Source organism: Oryza sativa, chromosome 1, assembly GCF_034140825.1.
Source record: "Oryza sativa Japonica Group chromosome 1, ASM3414082v1".
Classification (NCBI taxonomy): domain Eukaryota; kingdom Viridiplantae; phylum Streptophyta; class Magnoliopsida; order Poales; family Poaceae; genus Oryza; species Oryza sativa.
The window spans coordinates 3,682,989-3,703,961 of record NC_089035.1 but is presented as its reverse complement, the minus strand read 5'-3'; the positions used below and the strand labels follow the sequence as shown (position 1 = coordinate 3,703,961).

At 45.6% G+C, this 20,973-nt stretch overlaps 2 protein-coding genes across 5 annotated transcripts; both read left to right on the top strand.

Moving 5' to 3' along the window:
* The first annotated feature begins 7,719 nt into the window (after nucleotides 1-7,719).
* On the top strand, nucleotides 7,720-12,329 carry LOC9269359 (uncharacterized). Of its 4 annotated transcripts, none has more exons than XM_066309227.1 (11): nucleotides 7,720-8,078; nucleotides 9,455-9,742; nucleotides 9,815-9,895; nucleotides 10,075-10,197; nucleotides 10,665-10,734; nucleotides 10,804-10,875; nucleotides 11,156-11,241; nucleotides 11,319-11,415; nucleotides 11,662-11,751; nucleotides 11,844-11,942; nucleotides 12,037-12,329. In XM_066309227.1, exons 1-10 carry the CDS (start codon nucleotides 7,797-7,799, stop codon nucleotides 11,924-11,926), a joined length of 1,272 nt encoding a protein of 423 aa, XP_066165324.1. In that variant the 5' UTR covers nucleotides 7,720-7,796; the 3' UTR covers nucleotides 11,927-11,942; nucleotides 12,037-12,329. The 4 variants fall into 4 exon arrangements, with proteins under 4 accessions (XP_066165324.1, XP_025878903.1, XP_025878902.1 ...); XM_026023118.2 differs by having other exon boundaries at nucleotides 11,144-11,241; XM_026023117.2 differs by having other exon boundaries at nucleotides 9,815-9,973.
* Nucleotides 12,330-14,088: 1,759 nt separating this feature from the next.
* On the top strand, nucleotides 14,089-17,660 carry LOC107276823 (uncharacterized). The gene is made up of 12 exons (XM_066312593.1): nucleotides 14,089-14,223; nucleotides 14,322-14,444; nucleotides 14,523-14,696; nucleotides 14,805-14,939; nucleotides 15,059-15,198; nucleotides 15,397-15,483; nucleotides 15,662-15,793; nucleotides 15,941-16,093; nucleotides 16,248-16,349; nucleotides 16,592-16,762; nucleotides 16,915-16,994; nucleotides 17,203-17,660. Exons 1-12 carry the CDS (start codon nucleotides 14,154-14,156, stop codon nucleotides 17,327-17,329), a joined length of 1,494 nt encoding a protein of 497 aa, XP_066168690.1. The 5' UTR covers nucleotides 14,089-14,153; the 3' UTR covers nucleotides 17,330-17,660.
* Nucleotides 17,661-20,973: the final 3,313 nt, after the last annotated feature.

The following is a 20,973-nucleotide window of genomic DNA, read 5'->3' as shown; positions in this document are numbered from 1 at the left end:
GCCCGACGACACCTTCTCCGGCTGCGTCCGGCGCCGCGATCTGTGGAGGCTGACGCCCCTCCTGCTGTGCGCGGCCTACATGTCGCTGCTCGCGCTGGTGAGCATGCACACGCGCCTCTTCCTGCCGCGCGCGCCCAACGCCGTGCTCACGGACCTCCTCGACGTCGGCACGGTGCGGGTCGGCATCCCTCTCGCGTGGCTTGCGTGCGTCGGCACGGGCGCTGGCTTCACCTTTGCCATCGCCTTGGATTGCGTTTTCGTCGTCCTCATCGCCCGCGTACTTGCCATCTGGTCGCGGCTTGTTCGGACGTATTTGCATTCCGGTGATTAGATTAGACAATGAGATTACATTGATATGTACAGTATCATAATAACTACAATAATTAGATAAATCATTATTCATTCGATCACTTTATGATTATCGACCGTAGTTGCATATATACTTGCGTCGATGTAATGGCTAGCCTAAGTTCTAAAAAAAAATAGCTAGCCTAATATGAGAAAGTATTTTCTACACCTAGGTGCATGGCACCTAGGCACCTAGGTGTATGCATATAATTTAACGGAATCACTATACTTCTGTCGATAGAAAATACGAACTCAAATCTTCAAATCTTGCAGATTTTAGACCGCTAGCTGGATGTGCTTCGTGATTCGTGCTACAGTTGCTTCTCCGACGCCGGCGACAACCAAAACTCCGGTGGAGGGCCGACAAATAAGGGTCTCGGGGTGGGGGTAGGAGGGGTGGGAGGAAGAGGGGGAAGTTCGCCGGCTTTAGAGGGATGGCCGTGGGAGGCGGCAGACCGGCGGTGGCGCCGCCGAAGCCGTGGGGTCAGGAGTAGGCGGTGAGCCAGTATAGGCGACGGGGGCAAGCGGAAAGAGTGTTAGGAGGAGACAGCCGGTGGTGGCGCCCCGCCGTCAGCAACGGGAAAGACAGCTCGTCACCACCGGCTTAAGGAAAAGGAGAGGGAGGGGGAGGGGGCCGACCGGGGGGCCTCACCAGCACAGTTGATACCTTTCGGCCAGCGGGCGAGGCCGGGTGGCGACACGGTGGGGCGGCGGCGGTGGTGCAGGAGGCATGCGATGCTGAGAGGAGGGGAGCACTCAAGCGACTTGTGCGGTGGCAGGGAGGAAAAAGGAAAACTAGCTGATTAGGGTTCTGTGGACTTTGCACGAATCTCAAAGCAATCCAATAGTCTAAAATTTGCAAGATACTAGTAAGGGTTTTTTTTGTTAAATGAGGAATAAACAGTCCCATAATTTAAATAGTTATATAAAAATTTATAAAATTTGATAAAATGAACTATGATAATATAAAACACTATACAAACATGCAAGTCTAAATTCGATCGACATATAAAGAAACAAAGATAACAAATTTTATTTGCGTTGTACGGGTACTATTCACTTCACCTCTGATTTTATTATTTTTGTTTCTCTAGTTGTAGATCAAATTTAGTCCTGTATGTATGTTTGTGTATAGACTTAATCATCACAATCGATGTTACTAATTTTTTTTTAAAGTTTTCTATAACTATTTGAGTCGCAGGCAAATGATTGATGTCACGGCACATAGATGTAGAAAATCCTTGTCCAGCATAATATTGATTGCCTCTTCAATTCATGAGATGATCTATCAGTTATTCAAGTAGGCCGCACTGGACGCTTGGCGGCCGCCAGGATATGTCAGCGATGTGTCAAGAGTCGATCGCCACCGGCGGTCGTCCCGCCGCAAGCCGTCGAGGCGCGCCAGCGCCTCCGGTCGTGGAAGGCGCATAATCGCTGGTAGCCGCGCCACTGCCAAATCTGCCATGCATCAAGGCAAGGATCGGGCCACGCGCATCTGCACGAAGTCGTAGAGTTGCAGTGTTTCTCCTATATATGGGCTGGAATATCTCTTCGGGCTTTATACACGTGAGCTAGACAACATGCTGGCATAATATATATTAATCTTGTATATGAACACGTAGCAGGAAAGTATTTTCTACACCTAGGTGCTATGCATGTAATTTAAAAATTTATATAAAAAAATTATAAAATTTGGTAAGATGGAGTATGATAATATAAGACATCATACAAACATGCAAGTCTAAATTCAAATAACAAATTTTATCTACACTGTGCGGGTACTATTTACTGTCTGGTTTTATTATTATTGTTTCTCTAGTTGTAAATCAAATTTAGTCTTGTATGTTTGTGTGTAGATTTATATCATCACTATTGATATTACTAAATTTTTTCTATTTTTTCTATAATTATTTGAGTCGCATGTAAATGATGGGTGCTATAGCATATAGGTGTAGAAAATCCTTCTCCGATACATTGACTAAAACTGAATCGTACCGTCATATGCCAACAGACGGGAAGAATTAGCTAGTTGGATCAAATAAAACAGCATGCCTATACATATGGTATCTACCGCGCGTAACACTCCGCCACTGCCATATTAATATCGATCGACCGATCTCACGTACGGAACTATGAGTTTGAAAGTGCTCCCGTGGACGGCGGCGCCTGCACCGACGCCGACGGTCGGCGAGACGACCGCCAGGACGGGCATACACCGTGCCGTGCTGTGGTTTCTGGCCGTCTACTTCCCATCTATTCCCATCTTCACCACCTCGGGGGCAGCCTACGCGTTGTGCACCGCGCTCCAGTACCCCACCTTCTCCGGCTGCGTCCGCCGCGACCTGTGGAGGCTGACGACTCTCACGCTGTGGGCGGCCTACATGTCGCTGCTCGCGCTGGTGAGCATGCACATGCGCCTCTTCCTGCCGCGCGCGCCCGACGCCGTGCTCACGGACCTCCTCGACGTCGGCGCGGCACGGATCGGCATCCCGCTCGCGTTCCTCGCGTGCCTTGCTGCCAGCCTCGGCGTCACCAGGGTGGCCATCGCCTTGGATTGCGTTTTCGTCGTCCTCATCGCCCACGTACTTGCCATCTGGTCGCGGCTTGTTCGCACGTACGGTTCCCGTGATTAGATTAGATGGATATATTTCTTAGATAATGAGATTAGATGTGTGTTACTACAAGAATTAGATGGATCATTCGAACTGGAGTATCAATGATGGTCGATCGTGCCTATATATGATTATATACTTGCATCGATGTAATCTTCAACATGTGATGGTCTATCGGCGCCCTGGCGGATGCATATATTTAAAATATAGATATAGCGAAGAACGGATATGTTCACTCGATAAGAGCAATTGATCAACACAACACATATCGTATTTATAGCTTACGGCGTGCGTGCGTTGTGAAAAGACGGACTAATCAGCTGGACGTTCACACCTTGTTATACCCAATTTTAATGGCATGTGGCTACTATATGAGATAGAAAGGTCATGGAGGTGTGGGGCGACATGAATTATAGCTAGGTCGATCAACCAACCCTGACTAAGAGCAGGTACAATAGTAGACTATGAGTAGCGGGCTACAGATTTGTAGCCAGCTATATCATGTACTACAAGACACAATGTGTATATAACAAGTGGGACCAGATATTACTAGTGCAGTATATATTTATATGTAACTATTGTATGAATTGACTATTAAATTGAGTATATATGATTTGGAGCCAGTGGTTGACTATACTATTAAACTTGCTCTAATGCGTAGATCCGCCTCGTACACATTGTTCGCGGTGCACACCCCCCACCACCCCATGCTGGCCGCGTGTGCATGTCGACCACGTCCCGCATAGCGACGAATTAAGCTATGCTCTTTATTATTTACATGTCACTCAAAAAGTTAATAAAGATTAAAAATAATTTAACAATATAGATTAATATGTGATAGGTGACTCCGTAAATATGCAAGGTAAAATTTATCTTCTACATGTTGCAGAAGAAAAAAATGACTATGAATATACATTAACCACCTGTAGTTTTATATATTTTTTAACTTATAAAAGCTGAATTTTAACTTGGATATTTGTAGATCACATGTTAATACATCTTGTCAAACCTTTTTTTTTTAAAAAAAAATCATAACTATTTGAGTGGCATGCAAATAACGAGGGAATATTTTCTCAAGAGTTTAAAATCCACTTTCAAATTGGAGAAACTATTATCCTTAAATTGGAAGGCTGAAATAGGGATTAAATTGGAAATATGCAGATCAGAACATGGTGATGAACAATTGACCGGTGCTCAAGTGAGTTATAGTGCTCTGGCGTGAGGCATTTACGTTTACCAGGTCATTCAAATTAAAGCAGTATCACCAATCATGAAAACAACATATTTTAGGCAACCTATATAGTTCAAAGAAGTTCTCCATTAAATTAGCACATTGAGCACCAACCTAGGCCAGAGGTATTAGGGTTAATATATGAGGCATAATGCCCTATTGGGTTACTATGAGGTCGATCCCACGCTATTGGCCGGCAACCTACGCGCTGGACCAAGGAGCTGAGGTCGGCGCGGGACGTGGTCGGGCACTGGACGCACACGATCGACCAGCACGGCGCGCGGCGAGGGACGCGGTGCGGGGCCGAGCGCTGCGCACGTACGGCCAGGGCCCAGCCGCGCTCGCGCGTCGCGGTGTACACAGGCGATGCATCCCTTATAGGTAGTGCCCAACCAACGGGATAGGAAAAATTAGTTGGATCAAACAAAACTGCATCATAGATCTCATCATGAATGTATATCGTAACAATCTGTGCCACTGCATGATGCCATAGATCATAGATCTACCACTGCATGCCAGAATATCGATCGACCGATCAATCTCACGGCCGGGACTATGAGTTTGAAACTGCTCCCATGAACGGCGGTGCCTGCACCGACGCCGACGGTCGGCGAGATGACCGCCAAGGGGATGTTGTGGTTTGTGGCTGTCTACTCACCATCCGTTCCCTTCATCTGCTTCGGCGGGGTAGTCTACTCATTCTGCAGCACGCGTGAGGACGTCCCAACAACAACCTTCTCCAGCTGCGTCCGCCGCGACCTGTGGAGGCTGACGCCTCTCATGCTGTGGGCGGCTACATGTCGCTGCTCATGCTGGTGAGCATGCACATGCACCTCTTCCTGCAGCGCGCGCCCTACGCCGTGCTCAAGGACCTCCTCGACGTCGGCGTGAAGCGGATCGGGATCGCCACCGTCCTCGTGTTTCTTTCGTGCCTTGGCCTCAGCTTTGGCGTCACCTGGGTGGCCATTGCCTTGGATTGCGTTTACCTCGTCATCATCGCCCACGTGCTCGCCATCTGGGTACGGCTTGTGCGCACGTACGCCTTACGTGATTAGATTAGATGGATATATTTCTTAGATAATGAGATTACATGTATTACTACAAGAATGATAGATGAATGAATCATTCGAACTGGAGTATCAATGATGATCATAAGTGCACACGCAAAAACTTGAAAAATGGATTTATTTGATTTTTATATCGACTTTTATGTAGAAAAGTTTTCGCATGAAACACATCGAGAAAAAAAATTATATCATGTTGGAGTTTATAACGGATTTATATATGGTTATATACATCGATGTAATCTTCAATCATGAGATGATCTATTGGCGCCCCCCCCCCCCCCCCCCCCAACCCCCCACCGGACACCGTGCTGGTTGTGTACATCTCTCGATCACATAATCTCGCATTGATGAATTAAGCTAAGTTTCTATTGCTTACATGTCACTTAAAAATTATAAAAAAAATAACTAAGATAGATTAATATGTGATAGATGACTCCACAAATATACAAGGTAATAACTTTTACATGCAACAACAAAAAAAATAAATTTGATTATAAATATACTAACTAGTAGTTTTATATTTTTTTAACTTGTAAAAGTTAAATCTTAACTTGCATATTTGTAATATATCATATGTTAATACATTTTTTTAAAAAAAAGACATTTAAAACTTTTTGAGTGACATATGCAAATAACGAGGAAACATCCTCTCGAGTTTAAAATCCACTCTTAAATTCAGGGCTAAAAGGTGGAGAGAGAGAGAGAGAGGGGGAAATGGGGCTGCTTTTTTATGGTCCCCACAGAAAATTAGCCCCATTAGCACCCCCTAAAGAGGCTAATGTTTTGAGGGGGCTAATTTACTTTAGCCTTAAATTAACCTACCTGTTTGGATCCTTAGGGGCTAATTCAGGACTAAAAGTTAGGGGCTAATAATTAGCCCATGGAACCAAACATGACCTATTCTCCTTAAATTGGAAGGCTGCAATACGGATTAAATTGGAAATAAGCAAATTAGAACATGGTGATGATCGATTGATCGGTGCTCCAGTGAGTTAAAAGAAAAACGTTTACCAGGTCATTCAAAGCAGTATCACCAAACATGAAGGCAACATTATAGGCAACCTAATAGTTCAAAGAAGTTCACCACTAAATTTAGCACATTGACATTAGCACCAGTCGGAGTAGTTCATGTGTTCAGCACAGTAAAATTGATGTGTTCAACGCAGTAAATTATTTTGAAAGAAAGCACAGTAAATTCAGTATCATGCACGATGTTTTAAGGTCTAAATGACAGCAAACAAAATTGCAAGAACAATGAAGGTAGTGGTACAGATTAAGAGTAAAAAGGAGCGGACAAGAAGAACTGAAGGAATTAGCTGAAAATATTTTATCTGAATTGAATGAGCAGTTTCATGCATTCCAAAGATCCTAAACCAACGGTGTGAGACACAATTGGCAATCTTGTTGGCTGCAAATTAAATCCAAGAGATTTCAAACCGAAACTCGCTGTATACATCGTATTGGGCCATTGGCGCCGTAGTCAGCGTGAGCTCCCCGTGCAGCGTACATGCATGGCGCGCGGTCGCGTCGCGAGCTGCGGCCGTGAACTGCAGCGCGCGACGCAGAGCGGCGTGACACGGGCGTTCGCCGTGCGCTCCCCCCTGAGCAGCAGCAGCTTCGCCAGCTCGCGATCCCCTGCAAACACACAAGCACAATGAGAGACGCTTGGTGGGGTGGGGTGGTGCTGGTGCCATGAACTGCAGCGCGCCAGCGCGAGTGCGCGACGCAGGGCTGTACAGACAGGAGGCGGCGGGCGGCGTCGCATCGTTGTGGGCGAACCAATGGAGCGGGGTGTCGCTCTCGCCGCTTTAGGGGTCCGGCCGTCCGGCGTCGGCGTGGACGGGTCGGCGCGGCGCCCCACTTCAGGAGATAGCCCCGCCGTCGCGGTCTGGCCGGGAGTGGCCGCCACTCGCCTGGAGCAGCGGGGTCTCACCGGCAGGCGCGCGGCGCCGCGTCCGCGTGAACCGCGCGCGTCGACGCCTTCGGCCTTCGACGGGGAGGCAGAGGCCCTCGAGCAGGAAGCGGCAGTAGTCGTGTACTCGTGCGTGCGGGGCCGTTTGCCGCGGCCGGCAAGGTGCAGCGCCCCGAGGAGGCCGCAGCGCGAACGGGCGCGGAGGAACGCCGCGGCGCAGCGCTAGTAATGGTGTCGCCGACTCTCTTCCTCCCGGTCCACTGGTGCCGGCTTCCGGCCGCCACACGGCGCGTCGAGTTCAACACGCGGTCGGGCACCTTCCCGCACATGCCGCGCCGCCGCCATCCGCTTGGCGCTGATGAAGACCGCGCGTGGCGTGGTCACCACGACGCGTACGCCGACGGGCAGGCCATCGTACGTGGGCCTTGCAGCGGGCCGCGACGCCGTTCACAGCGAGCACCGCCAGGAGTCGCGGGATTTTTTTTTTTTCATTTCCCCTCTCTTACTAGTAGTACTAATTTCTTGCATTGCAACTTGCAAGCCCCTCCCTTTCCCATCCCCACCAAATGGTAGTTTAAATTGTTTCGCCACGGCCATCGCAGGGTGGGAGGCGCAACGCAAGCGCGATGGGCTACGGCTTCTCCACCAAGCTCACGGCCTTCTTCTGGCCATGGCGCTTCTCGCCGTGGCGCTTCTCGCCGCCGCCCTCCACGCCGATGCCGCGCCCGCATCTGCCGCCCCCGGGAGCTCCTTCCCCGACGCCTATGGCGACCGCGCCCGCGCTGCACAACTTCCCCCACGCAAGCAGCAGCCGCAGGTCGCCTACGCTCTGCGACGGGCTTCCGCTACCTCATCGGCACATCTCCACGGCGCCACCTCCCGGTCCTTCACCGGCGTCGCCACCGAAGGTACGCACGCTCACGGCTCACCTCACCCTCTCCATGTTGGGATTTGGCCATTTGGGCCTCGACTTCGATTCGGCGATTTGGTAGACCTAGTAGCGCGGCACGGCGGGGTTGGGGAAGCCGGCCTCCGAGAGGAGAATGGTGACCGCAGCAGTGTGGAGGCGTCAGGCGGTGGCCACTGGCCAGTACGGCGACTTGCGGCTCGCCGGAGTATGTTGATTTCGGCCTAGGCACCTTTGTAGTATGCATATGACTTCCTGGTTGGTCGGTATAATACTCCAAATAACTACAATAGTGTTCTTGCTTATCGTGAAATTATGCTGCACTGATCAACAGTATGTGATTGAAATTTTACTAAAATTTTACTGCTACTTGTTAATACAGGTTGTGAACAAATTAGGGTGTTCTTAGGTATAGGATGCTGTGATGAAGTAAAAGCCCGATATAGTAGATACGAAGTACATAGTATAATAGTGTGCCTGCTTATTGTTAAATTATACTGCATTGATCGATATTCAATAGTAATGTGATTGAAATTTTACTGGTACTTTGTTAATACAAGTTATTGCGAACAAATTGGGGTGTTGTCTGATAGGATGCTGTGATGGAGTAAGTGCATGTTGTCCCTTGTGGATACACAGGACACAACACTAGGAGTAAATTTTAATTTGCAATTATATTACTTCTACATTTATTACTAGTTCTAATTTGCTTGATGTGATAGTTAAGCAGATCGGTTTTATCTGGTGTACACATTTCGGTCAAAGTAGCAAATCGTGCATGCGGAGTACAGAATTCCTTGTTACTTATGATGGGTCTTTGGGACACCCGATCAATTGTGTTTTGGATTTGCTACCGTTGGTCGGTCTAGATAATCATAATTGTGTTTCTGTGAATTCTGCATTGATCATGTGTGAGTGAAATTATACCGGTACAATACTTGTTACAAGTTGTGAACAACTTGGGGTGTGTTGTCAGGTAGAATGCTGTAATGTTTCGGCTTGTTCGTTGTTACCCCAGTTAAGAAGCCGCTGTTTATGTTCTGGAGGATATAAATACCTTCTCCCCTCCAATCTTCCAATATCTTCAAATACAAATAGTGTTAATGTACTAGTCGTTCAATCAATCAACTCTAATTTATTTATTTTTCTATCTTGTTCTTAACTACCCTCCTAGGCTCCTACCTACAACCATCTTTTCTTTTTCTTTTTTCCATCCTTAATCTCTTTGAAGAGAGCACAATAATCCCTTATATTATCGGTTGGATAAAGTGTATTGCTTTGCTAATGAAAATCGGGATATTTTCAGAAAAAGAATATATTAGTTGTTTTCTTATATTAGTTGCTTTGTTCCCTTATATTAGTTTTTTTTTTTACCAGACCATTGTCAAGCTCGCATCATCTATTGGCACGGTGGTCCCTGTGGCTTTATCTATAGTACCATATTTCTACCAAGTCTACACAGGAAATTTTGAGAGGACAATAGAAGTGTATGGTGCCCCCGCCATGTTGGCTGGATCAATTAACAGCATAATTTGGTTGACGTATTCAATAATGGCCAGCAAAAAGGATCTTAACCTTGCTCTTATCCTGATGCATGCATTACTTTGCATGTCGACATTCACTTACTTGATGTGTATCTGTGCTTGTAAAAGAGCCACTAAAGAGGTATGTTTCCTTTTTATTCTTTTATTTGTTAACCACTTCATGTAATTTTCCTCATGTTTTATATTTTTCCAGGGTTATATTCTTGGAGCCTTTTTCATAGGATGCTTATCAGCCATATCCATTGTTGTGCACTGGGACTTAAACCCATCGAAGGTTGTGAAGATTATATTCAGATGTTTTGGTGGAATTAGTTTGCTGTCTTGCCACTATATTCTGCTGAATGATATTTTGGTCTGTTTAACTTTTCGTATTAAGTTCTGTCGTACGTCGTTGCATTGGCATCAGTAAATAATGATTTTTCTCTCCGATCCCTTTTCTTTTTCTCTTTACAGGGGAGTGTTCCCAAAAGATCTCAGAAAGTTGCTACTGGATTTGACCTTATTCTAAGTTGTATAACGAACTTGGTGACTTTCATCATAACTTTTCATGATCATCCTGAGCACACTACTTCTCTGGTACAAACCTATAACTATTCTTTCTAGCACACTAGCTAGCAGCAGTGGATTTATGTTAAATAAAAGGGTTAACTAGATCGATGACATTATAACTTTTATAGTTTTAAAATATATCATTATTATTCACATGATTAGGAACCATGCCAGCACAACTAAGCCTAAATTGGATCCATACCACACCGTATGCCTAAGATACATTTTTTTTCTTCCTTTCTTTTTGTATATACCAAAATGCAAAACAACTGTGAAAGTACAGTTTTGTATCTTTCTTTTGGCATTTTGGCTCATACAATAATGCAGTAGCCAAAATAGGATTCAATACATTTCTTGGGCGTACATTGTGGCGTGGGTCCAATTTTGGGCCTATTGTGGTGGTATGATATCGATTATATGAACACTAGTAGTATATTTCAAAACCGTGAAGGGCATAATTTTAATTAACACTAACTAATAATGCTATTATTCAGATCACTTCTGGAGTAGGGTTTGTCCTCAATGTTGTGGAGATCGTACTTCTTGTCATAGTAACAATTATGGGTAAGAACATTTCATAAATTGTTGATAGTTATCTAATGAACCTGTAAATAATAGAGGTTTCTATTGTAGGCTACTTCTTTCCATTGTCTGAGCATCCAGATGCTGATGTTGAAGCGTCACGTCACATATCAGCCACAAGAGGTATTTGTTTTTTTAGTTTATTATTTAAGAGTTTGTCCTAAAATATAGCTACTTCTCAATATGCTTTTTTTTTTGTCTCAACTAATAATAACCATCCTTCATGTAATTTCTTCACTTACTCATCTAAACCAATCACATTTATTCTCATTTAATTTTACCTCTATTCTTAATTCTGTAAAAAAAATTTAAAGGTACCTATATTTTTAAGATGGAAATAGAATCTATTTGGATGCTGATGTATGGTTTCAAGCTTATGATTAGCACATAGTTACTGGTGTAGGCATGATACCACTTGAAGATGCACTAGGAACCCCTGAAACTGATGATTTTATAGCTGTACTCACTCATGAGCCCCAGGTGCCCCAGGTGATATCTCACCAATAAAAATACTCGGTAGTATATTTTATTTTTCTGCTAACTAACTATGATGTCTTTCTCCACAGTTCGAGGTCTCTTACCTGATTTTGCAAGTGAGGAATGAGTTTGAAATTTACTCTCTTAGATCCATGGTGAATCCCAATGTACAAATTATTACTCGAGGTACTACTATTTTTCAGTCAACTATTATTATTGGGTATTGATAGGGAAAATGTTTTAAACTCTCGAGGGGAAATCCTCTCGTTTGTTCAAACATCATTTAAAAATATATACACACTACTCCACAAAATTTCAAGTCAATTTGAGAGAAAAAAAAATTACATGAGGGAAAATCTCTTCGAGGGATTAAAATCCCCTCCTGGTATTGATGTAGTATGGTTTTAGACTCATGTATCTGTTATTGTATAGTGCTATTTGTAGAAGTAATTCAAAGGACAATGATGCGGATTGAGCGTGACCACTACATTCAAATTCTTTTACAAGCCTCGGGGATAGCTGGTAACTTACTTTCCTACTAGTGGCAGGACTAAGCTTGGGCATTTCTTGCATGTGGTATTGTTGTTGAGCTTAATTAGTCTCTGCTGCAACAGCTGCAGAACCATACCCATTGATGCTTAGGGATGTTGAAATTCACTACCAGACCATCCGTAATCAGCATGAAGCTCTCCCGTAATAGAGCTGCAACACTGGCATGCACTTCTTCTCAGTTAATGATTGTCTTTCATTACTTCTTCTCAATGCTGTAATGCTAGTAGATTAATACTATCTTAATGTGTGACACAGGTCCGGTGCCAAGGCACAGAAACTTGAGGCGAAGAGATATGACAACTGATTGAACTGAGTTGAGCGTATAGGAGTGGAGATGTGACGACAGAATTCAGAAGAGAGATGTGTTCTCCGTTTGGATGTTGCAGTAGTATGCTTGTACGGTTCTACCACATACTACTCCGTATTGTAGTAGTATGTCCTCACAAATGAGCCCTTCTAAACGTCCTCAATGTGACCTGGCGTGTCCATAATGAGTCAGGACACGATAAGCAATCAGATCACCTGCACCGATGCATTGCACAGGCACAGCTCCAAAGAATATATTAGTTGTCCTCCGTTTCATTTGGATTCTCCGCAAGGGGATCGCACATTGAGATGAACGTGGATTGTCCGTACTACTCGTCGGCGCGAGCGCGACGCCTCCTCCCTCCTCCGCGCCATCTCCCGTCGCACCAGGTGTGTGCATTGCATTACGTTCTCCGTTGGTTAATTCGTCCGGCCAAATGCATATGCGAGCGTGCCCGCCTGACGCGTACTTACGTCTTTGTCTTCCAGGTCAGGAGCCTGACGCGTCGCCGTCGATCCGCGGGAGGAAGAGAGGCGGCAGCGTACCACTACTAGTCTACTACCGCTGCGCTGCCGTCCTCGACGTCGACACCGCGCGCGCGCAAGCAGGTGAGACGCCGCTGCTCCTGGTGGCCACGTTCGGCCACACCGCGAGACGCGGCGGCCGGCCTACCTACCTCCTGGAGCGCGCCGCCGGCCCGTCCACGCCTGACCCCGACGTACGGCGGCGACATCACAACGCCGCCGCCGCCTCCTGTCTCGCTCTCCAGGCGGTGAGCCACGGCGCGCCATAAGCCAGCGTGCTCAGCGCCGGCCCCTTGGTTCCCCGCGAACAATCCTGACCCCACGGCGAGTCGGCGACGTCGACGGATACTGAGAGTGCATCCACCCCCGTCAGCCACAGCTGCCTCGGTGTCCACCAGCCTAGCAAGCAAGCCATGTCGCCCATGGCCATGCCGGCTGCCAATCTGCCCGGCGCCCCACGGCGCGTCGTCAGCGAGTCGGCGGCTCGGCGCCGTGCTGGCTTGGGCATGGGCTGTCGGACCAGAGAGAACGGTTTGCATAATTGCATTGTCGTGTACTCGTTCGTATCGGGTGAGAATGTCACCAATGGAAGCGTAAAGAGAGCAAGTACGTTTTCTTCTTCAGAATTCGCCTAGATTCGTCCGTTCGTTTTCTTTGAGTGTGCTTGTTCAGTTGTATATCCTCCTTTCTACATGGCTACATCTGTAAATGCAAAGTACTCCTACATGGAACTAGTATGGATGGAACTGCTGCCCCATCCTTGATTCCTGGAGTCATATTGTTCTTGGTATTTCCTAAAAATTTTTTAAGACCAACAGCTTCATTGATCTAGCTGTTGTGTCTTGGTCTTGCCCTTCTCATCAATGGACAAATTTGTAGTACAGTCCAATATATGGCATTCGTCGGTACATTGTTGCTGTGATTGAGAACCTGTATTGTTATCCTGCTTTTTGCACGTGTCGCGCTGATGACTGATGAGCATGCAGAAATAGATTAGCACATTACAAAGAAGAGGTGATCATTGCATCCCTGATTTATACAATCCCATCAATTTTGCACCTCATTATTTGAAACATTGGACGATTACGATTCTGCAGGAAAAATCCATGCGGGTACATCTGGACTGGAACCAGGACTGATTACTGAACGGGGCAAATTCTTTTTAATTTTATTTATCTGAAACTGAAATTACTAGTTTGGATGGGCCGGAAAGTTTTCAGCCCATCTACTGCAATCGTGGGCCTCGGCCTTCTCATTCCCATTAAATGTGACGTGACGTTTTCATCATGACACGATAAGCTAAGGTTGTGTTAAGTTCAGCGCAAAGTTTAAATTTTAATTAAAATTAAATATGATGTGATTAAAAAGTTGTGTATGTATAACACACATTAGGATAAACAAAGCCCGCGTCTCATCGCCGTCTGATCTCGGTGTGTACCCCCTGCACGCAAGCACGGGCACATTTCCCCAGAAACCGCCATTTTTTTCCTTCTCCTGGAAGCTCCCTTCTCCCCTGCCTCTTTCGTCAGAGTTCGTCGGAGATGAACGTGCTCTGCCCGTCCTCGTCGGCGGCGACTCCTCCTCCTCCGGCGCCGGCCGCCGGCGCACCAGGTGCGCGTTGTACGATTGCGCTCTCCGTTGGGTGATTTGTCCCGCCAAATGAATGCGACGCGTCGTGTTTTTTCATGTGCTTTTCGTTGTGACCCAAGGCGTCGGCGTCGCCGTCGGCGGCGAAGCGCGGGAGGAAGAGAGGCGGCGGCAATGTTACTACTACCGCTGCGCCGGCGCGCTCCTCCGCGCCGCCGTCCTCGGCGACCTCCACCACCTCGCTAGTACGTGCGTGCTGCCCTGCGTGCGTGCCTCACAGCCGCGTTCCTGGCTAACCTGCTGGATCATGCGCTGCGTTTTAGGGATGGCGGCGGAGGTGGACGCGGCGGCGCCTGGCGGCGGCGAGGGTGCCGGCGGAGTCCGATCGCGGTGCGGCCGCGGGGCGCTGCACCTGGCCGCGGCCAACGGCCGCACGCACGTCTGCCGCTTCCTGCTCGAGGGCCTCGGCCTCCCCGTCGACGCGCTCTCCGCCTCAGGTGCGCCCCCCTCCCGGCCGGCGGCCGCCGCTCGTTCCTCGCACGTCTCGTCTATGCTCGCGGAGCGCCTGATTTCGTGCTTCGTGTTCGACGCCGCGGCGCACGCAGGTGAGACGCCGCTGCTGCTGGCGGCCACGTTCGGGCACACCTCAACGGCGGCCTACCTCCTGGACCGCGGCGCCGACCCGTCCACGCCGGACCCCAACGGCGGCGACACCCCGCTCCACTGGGCCGCCTACAACGGTGCGTACGTGCGACGCCGCGCCCGCGTCGCGTCGCGTCGCGGTTCATGTGCGCCATGCATTGTACCACCAAGCGTCTCATTGTGCTCGTGTGCTTGCAAATTCCACGTGTTCTTGTAGGGGATCGCGAGCTGGCGAAGCTGCTGCTGCTCAGGGGAGCCGACGTGGGCGCGGCGAACCCCCGCGGCACGGCGCTGCATGTCGCCGCTGCACGGGGGCACGCCGCCGTCGTCAGCGTCTTGCTGAACCACGGCGCTGATGTACGCGGACGCGGTGATGCTGATTCTTGACTGTATTTTAGGGAGCTAATTGCTCCAATCCTGACAGTTTTTTACTGTATTTTAGGTTCCCTAAAATGCTAATTGCTCCAATCCTGACAAATGTTGATGTTTGGTTACTACTAATACGACGTATTAGAACAGGTAGTTTTGGTTTGAAATCTCTTTTGGATTTTTCAGCCCAACAAGATTGCCAATATCGTCTTCACACCGTTGGTTTCTTCACTTTTGGGGGGATCATTGGAATGCATGAAGTTGCTCATTCAGGTAGATTTTCTGCTAATTATCTTAGTTCTTTTTTTTCTCCAGCTCCATGCTTTTTTACTTCCTTGTACCAGTAACTTCATTACTCTTGCAATTCTGTTTACTGGCATTTATACCTTAAGCATCATTCTGAATTTACTGTGCTTTCTAAAGAATCTACTGTGCTGAACACATGAACTAGGCCGGTGCTAACGTTAATGGTGCTGGATTCAATGGAGCAACTCCTCTGCTGTTAGCATGTAGTCGTACCGGGTCCATTGGATTCATCAAGTGCTTGGTGGAATCTGGGGCAGATCCAAACATTCCAGACGAAGTGAGCATATATATAGCCCCCTTGTTTCCCTCAATACTTATGTTCTTTTTGTCAACTCATGTGCACAAAGTTTGTTCCCTACAGTTTCATCATCTTGTTTTCTGATATGTTTTCTTAAAAATATAATGTATTTTTATGCTTTAACAGCTTGATAGGTTACCAATAGAAATTGCTGCAATCCATGCCGAACGGGAAGTCATTGAGGTTCTATTGCCATTGACCCACCAAGTACCTACTCTTCTAGATTGGAGTGTTGGTGGGATCATCAGATATGTAAAATATCCTGCTTACAAGGAATGGGTATGTGAAATTTCTGTTAACTAGATATGTAGTACTAGCTTCACATGAATCAGTTTGCATTTTTGCAAGCTCTTGGGTGCTGAACACACTGTCATAGCAGTTGGGTCTTGGGACTATTCGATCACTGTTGAACTTTAATCAGTTTTCTGAACAGGCAAGAAATGCATCATGTAAAAGGAAGGATGAACTCAAACTACAAGGCAACTCCTCTTTCAACAACGAGGACTACGATGCTGCAATACTGCTATACAGCATGGTAACAACTTTTGCTCATTCCCGATTTTTCATGCTCATGTTTGGTTGCAAATGTTTTTTCAGTTCAAAAGGTGCAAAATACTGCTTTGTGAGTAACTGAAGCAAAGCCACTGGGGAGCACATATTGTATATTCGTACCCTTTTTCAACTCCCTTGGTTTAGCTTGACCTTTTGAGTTCAGACTCCTGAACCCCCCCCCCCCCCCTGACCTACAGAAACAGTAACAATGTTTGATGATAATAGGCAATGAAGTTCGACAACACCGACGCAAAGTTATATTCAAACAGGAGTGCTTGCTGGTTAAACCTTGGCATAGGCGATGAGGCACTCTCAGATGCTCAGATCTGCAGCAAGATGCAACCGGACTGGGCGAAAGGCTATTACCGTCAAGGAATGGCCTTCTCTTTGCTACAGGTGACCATCATGTACCATCCATGTTCATAGAAAGTGGACAGAATCCATTGCAATTCATGCCAAAAAAAAAAAAAGCTTCAAGATTCAGTTCTTGATGCTTTACTGATTATACTGCCTGCAATTTTCACCTGACAATGCTTGCATTGTGACAGGATTATGCCAGTGCTTCTTATGTGCTTCGCAGGGCCTTAAAGTTGGATCCACAAAATGCCACAGTCGCCAAAGCATTGCGGTAATCTGTTTCCCATCTTGTGTAAACCTGGTTTTCAATTATACACTTGGATGTGCTATTAGAGCTTCCTTTGCCATATCTATGGAATTTGCAGCTGCTATGAGAATAAGATATATATGACTGAAAATGTGTTGGAAAAGAGAGGGTGAGAGAAGCATCGAGCCCTTATATTTCATATTAATTGTCTTAAATTTCAATCTTTCTGTAGGGATGTCTTGGAAACTGCGTGTCCAAGGATGGAAGAATCTGGTCTAGCTTTTGTTCATCAGAAGAAACGAGATTGGAGCCCCGCAGCTGCAGGGAGTGAGCTAAACCAGATCCTGAACCATACATAGATTCATCCAGGTACACTTCTAATATGTATATACCAGTGCACTATCCTAGTTCTCAACAATCTAAATAGAACAACATCACCAAGCTCTTTAAAGATAAGGGAACAACATATTCCAGTCTATGCATCAGATTATGCTAACTGATCAGACAGTTGAAGGGTAGTACGGTTACTACAGTAGCAGGATAGAATCTGATACTTCTTTTGTTATGCCTACTGATCAGAAAGTTGAATGGCAGTACAGTAGCAGGATAGAATCTGAAATCTTTTGTTGCAGCAGAAGATATGAACAATGCAATGCAAGCAGTAGCATACTAGTATATGCTTTTGTTCTCTGTCATCTGTTCCTTTTGGCACGGTTGCCATCTTAGATGAGGAAGGTGTTCACTCAAAAAGAGAAGAACTGAGCACCAAGAGCCCATTTAGGCCCTTCCAATGGGCCGATGCCCGAAATGGCCCATGGGCCGGATCTGGAGGAGGTCCATCTCCAATCCATTTCCATCTCTGCTGTAAATCTACACAAAGCGCCATTTTAAAATAGGAAAAGATTGTACTGCGATTCTGCGAAGAGAAGAAGGGGTAGGGATCGTAGCAGATTTGTACTGCAGACTCACATGCCAACAGTTGAGAGGTGCACAGCTTGGATGAGGCCTGCCTGCCTGCCACGGTCTTCGAAACCAAAGCCTTTGGCCTCTTGTCGTTGCTCCTGTCTTGAGGCGATGGAGGCTGGAGAAGATGCACCCCCATTTTTTCTAAAAGTGTGGATTGCACTGTTGCTATGACTGATTATCTGACCTGTCACTTTGCCTTTCGTAGCTGGCATCTCTTCTCTCTTCCAATATCATCACCATCTCCACTCCACTTGGTTGTTCTCATCTCGTTTTAGGGTACATTCTTTTGTGCTGAATAACCTTGTGATAACCATTTGAGAGTGTAGACGAATGAGTTAACTATTATAAGGTTAAAAATATATTTAAATCAATTTTCAAATAAATTTATTTATGGACAGTTTTTTTTTGTGAAAACACATTGTTTAGTAGCTCAGGAAATGTGTAGCCAAATGGGTAGCCATTCCATTCCATTGAAAGAAAAAAAAATTGCCCCATCCTCCGATTATTGGTGAGCCAGGACCGCCACTATTGCTTCCTCTCCCACTATCCCACGTCGTTGAGGGAGATGTTCTATAGTTAAGTACTTCCCCGGTCCCAAAATATGAGGGATTTTGGGTGGATGGGATGTATACCATGAATCTGGACATGATGATACATTGTATCCAACCAAAATCCCTTATATTTTGGAAGAGTACCTTAGAACCTAGATCAGAAATCCTGGTCCAAAGCGCAACAAGTTTTATACGAATTCATGTCAAATGAAGGGAGTGTTCCAGATGCAACATTTCAAATTGACAAAAAGATATTGCCAGTTTGGGTTAAGATCTGGGGCGTGCCTCGTAGACCGTTGTTGGGTTGTGGCTGGATGTATTTGCCACCTGTAAACAATGTGCCGGAATCCTCTGCACCCGAGGAGCAGCAGATCACTGTTCTGGGTAGTGAGTGAGAGTAGAGTAACAACATTCCGTCGGCTTCGTACAATACTGTTGCCTAGAATAAACTGCTCTGAACTGAGAGCACCGTCTCCAACCCCAAGCGACAAACAAACAAGAAACAAACCAAGATGCTCTTGGGAGTCCGGATCACCCAGTTCGTAGTCCAGGCTCCTCTTGTACAAGTACTAGTGCTAGTGCAGAAAATTAGATTAAAAAAAATTAAACTTCCATTATTTTTTTGATTTGAGATTAGAGAGAGGCTGAGAGGTTGATGAAACATGAAGGGGCGCAAATTCAGATGTTTTTTTTCTCTCCTTTTTTTGTGTCAGTTTCTATCATTTTCTGTTGCTTTACAATTTCATGCTACTGAGGGTATGTGAATAGTGCCGTCCTCCAGTGAGCCCCAACCGACAACAGTGCTGCTTTACCTACCGGCTAATCAGGCCGTCCCGTCCCCACAAACAGAAATAGTGTGTCACGGTCGTTCTAGTCTGGCTAGAGCAACTGAAGCAAACACACGTGGAAATGGTAGGACCGGTTGATAGATTGTACTGCGATCATTACTCTACAAATCCTTCTTAATCCAAGTTTGATCTAAACAAAAGGGAGAAATTTGTTGGAATTTTCCATTCCTATTTCGGTTTCTCTATTTAATAGAACTTTCTCCCTCAATTCCAAAATAACCATATTTTTTTCCTAAGTCAAACCATCCTAATATTGATCGATGTTACGTATGAAAAATATGTACGGTATCAAATACGCATTATTAAATTGTTATTAAATATTATTTAACGTGGTAGATGTTACCACCGTTCTCTATAAAGATGTATATTCGACTTAGTAAAAAAACAGATATACAATTATTTTGGAATTGATATAGTTTGGCGAATTTTACGGAGTGATATATGCTCTCCTACTCTATTGCTACTAACTTACAAAGAGAAATGACTTTGTGGCTGCTTCCATGGCCGAGGCCTTGAACACCTGAAATTCTTCCCTACAATTTGTAGCTGTGCCTAAGTGATAGCCAATCACGCTTTAAGCCGGCCCTAATCTCATGTTAGCCCCGTGATGCTACACCATGATTTAGACATAACCTCAAGGTAAGGACATTGATGTCGTAATTAAGAATTTAATATGCGTGCACGCCCATGCTAACCATAGCCTTGGACGAAAAATCCATCAGATATTCAGATACAAACACGCGCCCAGAGTAAATGAAAACTCCCTGCAGATCGAATTGTTTCTGTACGGTTGCTGCAGAGTGGAGTAGGAGTAGGAGGAAATCATGGTGGATGATTAGCCATAATTGAGGAGGGCCTCTCTTCCAGGTCAAGATTTCAGACCCATCTCCAGCTCACTCAAAACGCCATACTGCCACACACACAGGAGTACCTCAGCAAGCCTCTCCGTAACAGTAGCAACAGTGCGTGCAATGATGCAGCTAAAAGTTTTTTTAAAAAAATCCGAAAAAGTACTCATTTATCACCCTTGATGGTTATTATTGTTATAATTTTGATTCCTATTTTTTTAATAATTATATTATAATGAATGAGAATATTATGTTCAATACACCATCCGTCCTAAGAAAAGCAAATCCTAACTATGTATTTGTATCTGGATAAATATATATCCAGATTCATAACTACTCCCTTCGTTTCATAATATAAATCATTTTAGCATTTCCCGTATTTATATTGATGCTAATAAATCTAGATAGTTATATAACATCGATGCTAGAATCTCTTATATTTTAGGAAATGTTAGAATGACTTACATGTGAAACGGAGGAAGTAAGATTTTTTTATAGGGCGAGTATGTAATCGACTAAGTTAAAAGAAGTATGTTATTAACTTTGATAATATAATATCGATTTAAATATTATGTTTTCATTAAAACGAATGGTCAAAACTTAAATAGGAATAGTGCTAGATGACACGGAGGGAACAGTACTACCATACCACCCATGAATCCATAATTCTTTTTGTGTACGTGTGAAATTGATACTCCCTCCGTACTATAGTATAAGGGATTTTGCAGAAACGTGACACTTCCTAGCACTACGAATCTTGACAGATACATCCCTCTAAAATCTCTTATAT

What these genes read in the sequence shown, in the direction of transcription:
- LOC9269359 (XM_015790839.3), top strand. Translation starts at nt 7,797, where the DNA reads ATGGGCTACGGCTTCTCCACCAAGCTCACGGCCTTCTTCTGGCCATGG. An exon ending in TCACATATCAGCCACAAGAG is followed by an intron (nt 10,876 to 11,143) that starts GTATTTGTTTTT and finishes ATTAGCACATAG; the next exon opens with TTACTGGTGTAGGCATGATA. An exon ending in ACAAGCCTCGGGGATAGCTG is followed by an intron (nt 11,752 to 11,843) that starts GTAACTTACTTT and finishes CTGCTGCAACAG; the next exon opens with CTGCAGAACCATACCCATTG.
- LOC107276823 (XM_066312593.1), top strand. Translation starts at nt 14,154, where the DNA reads ATGAACGTGCTCTGCCCGTCCTCGTCGGCGGCGACTCCTCCTCCTCCG. An exon ending in TGCTGAACCACGGCGCTGAT is followed by an intron (nt 15,199 to 15,396) that starts GTACGCGGACGC and finishes TGGATTTTTCAG; the next exon opens with CCCAACAAGATTGCCAATAT. An exon ending in ATCCAAACATTCCAGACGAA is followed by an intron (nt 15,794 to 15,940) that starts GTGAGCATATAT and finishes ATGCTTTAACAG; the next exon opens with CTTGATAGGTTACCAATAGA.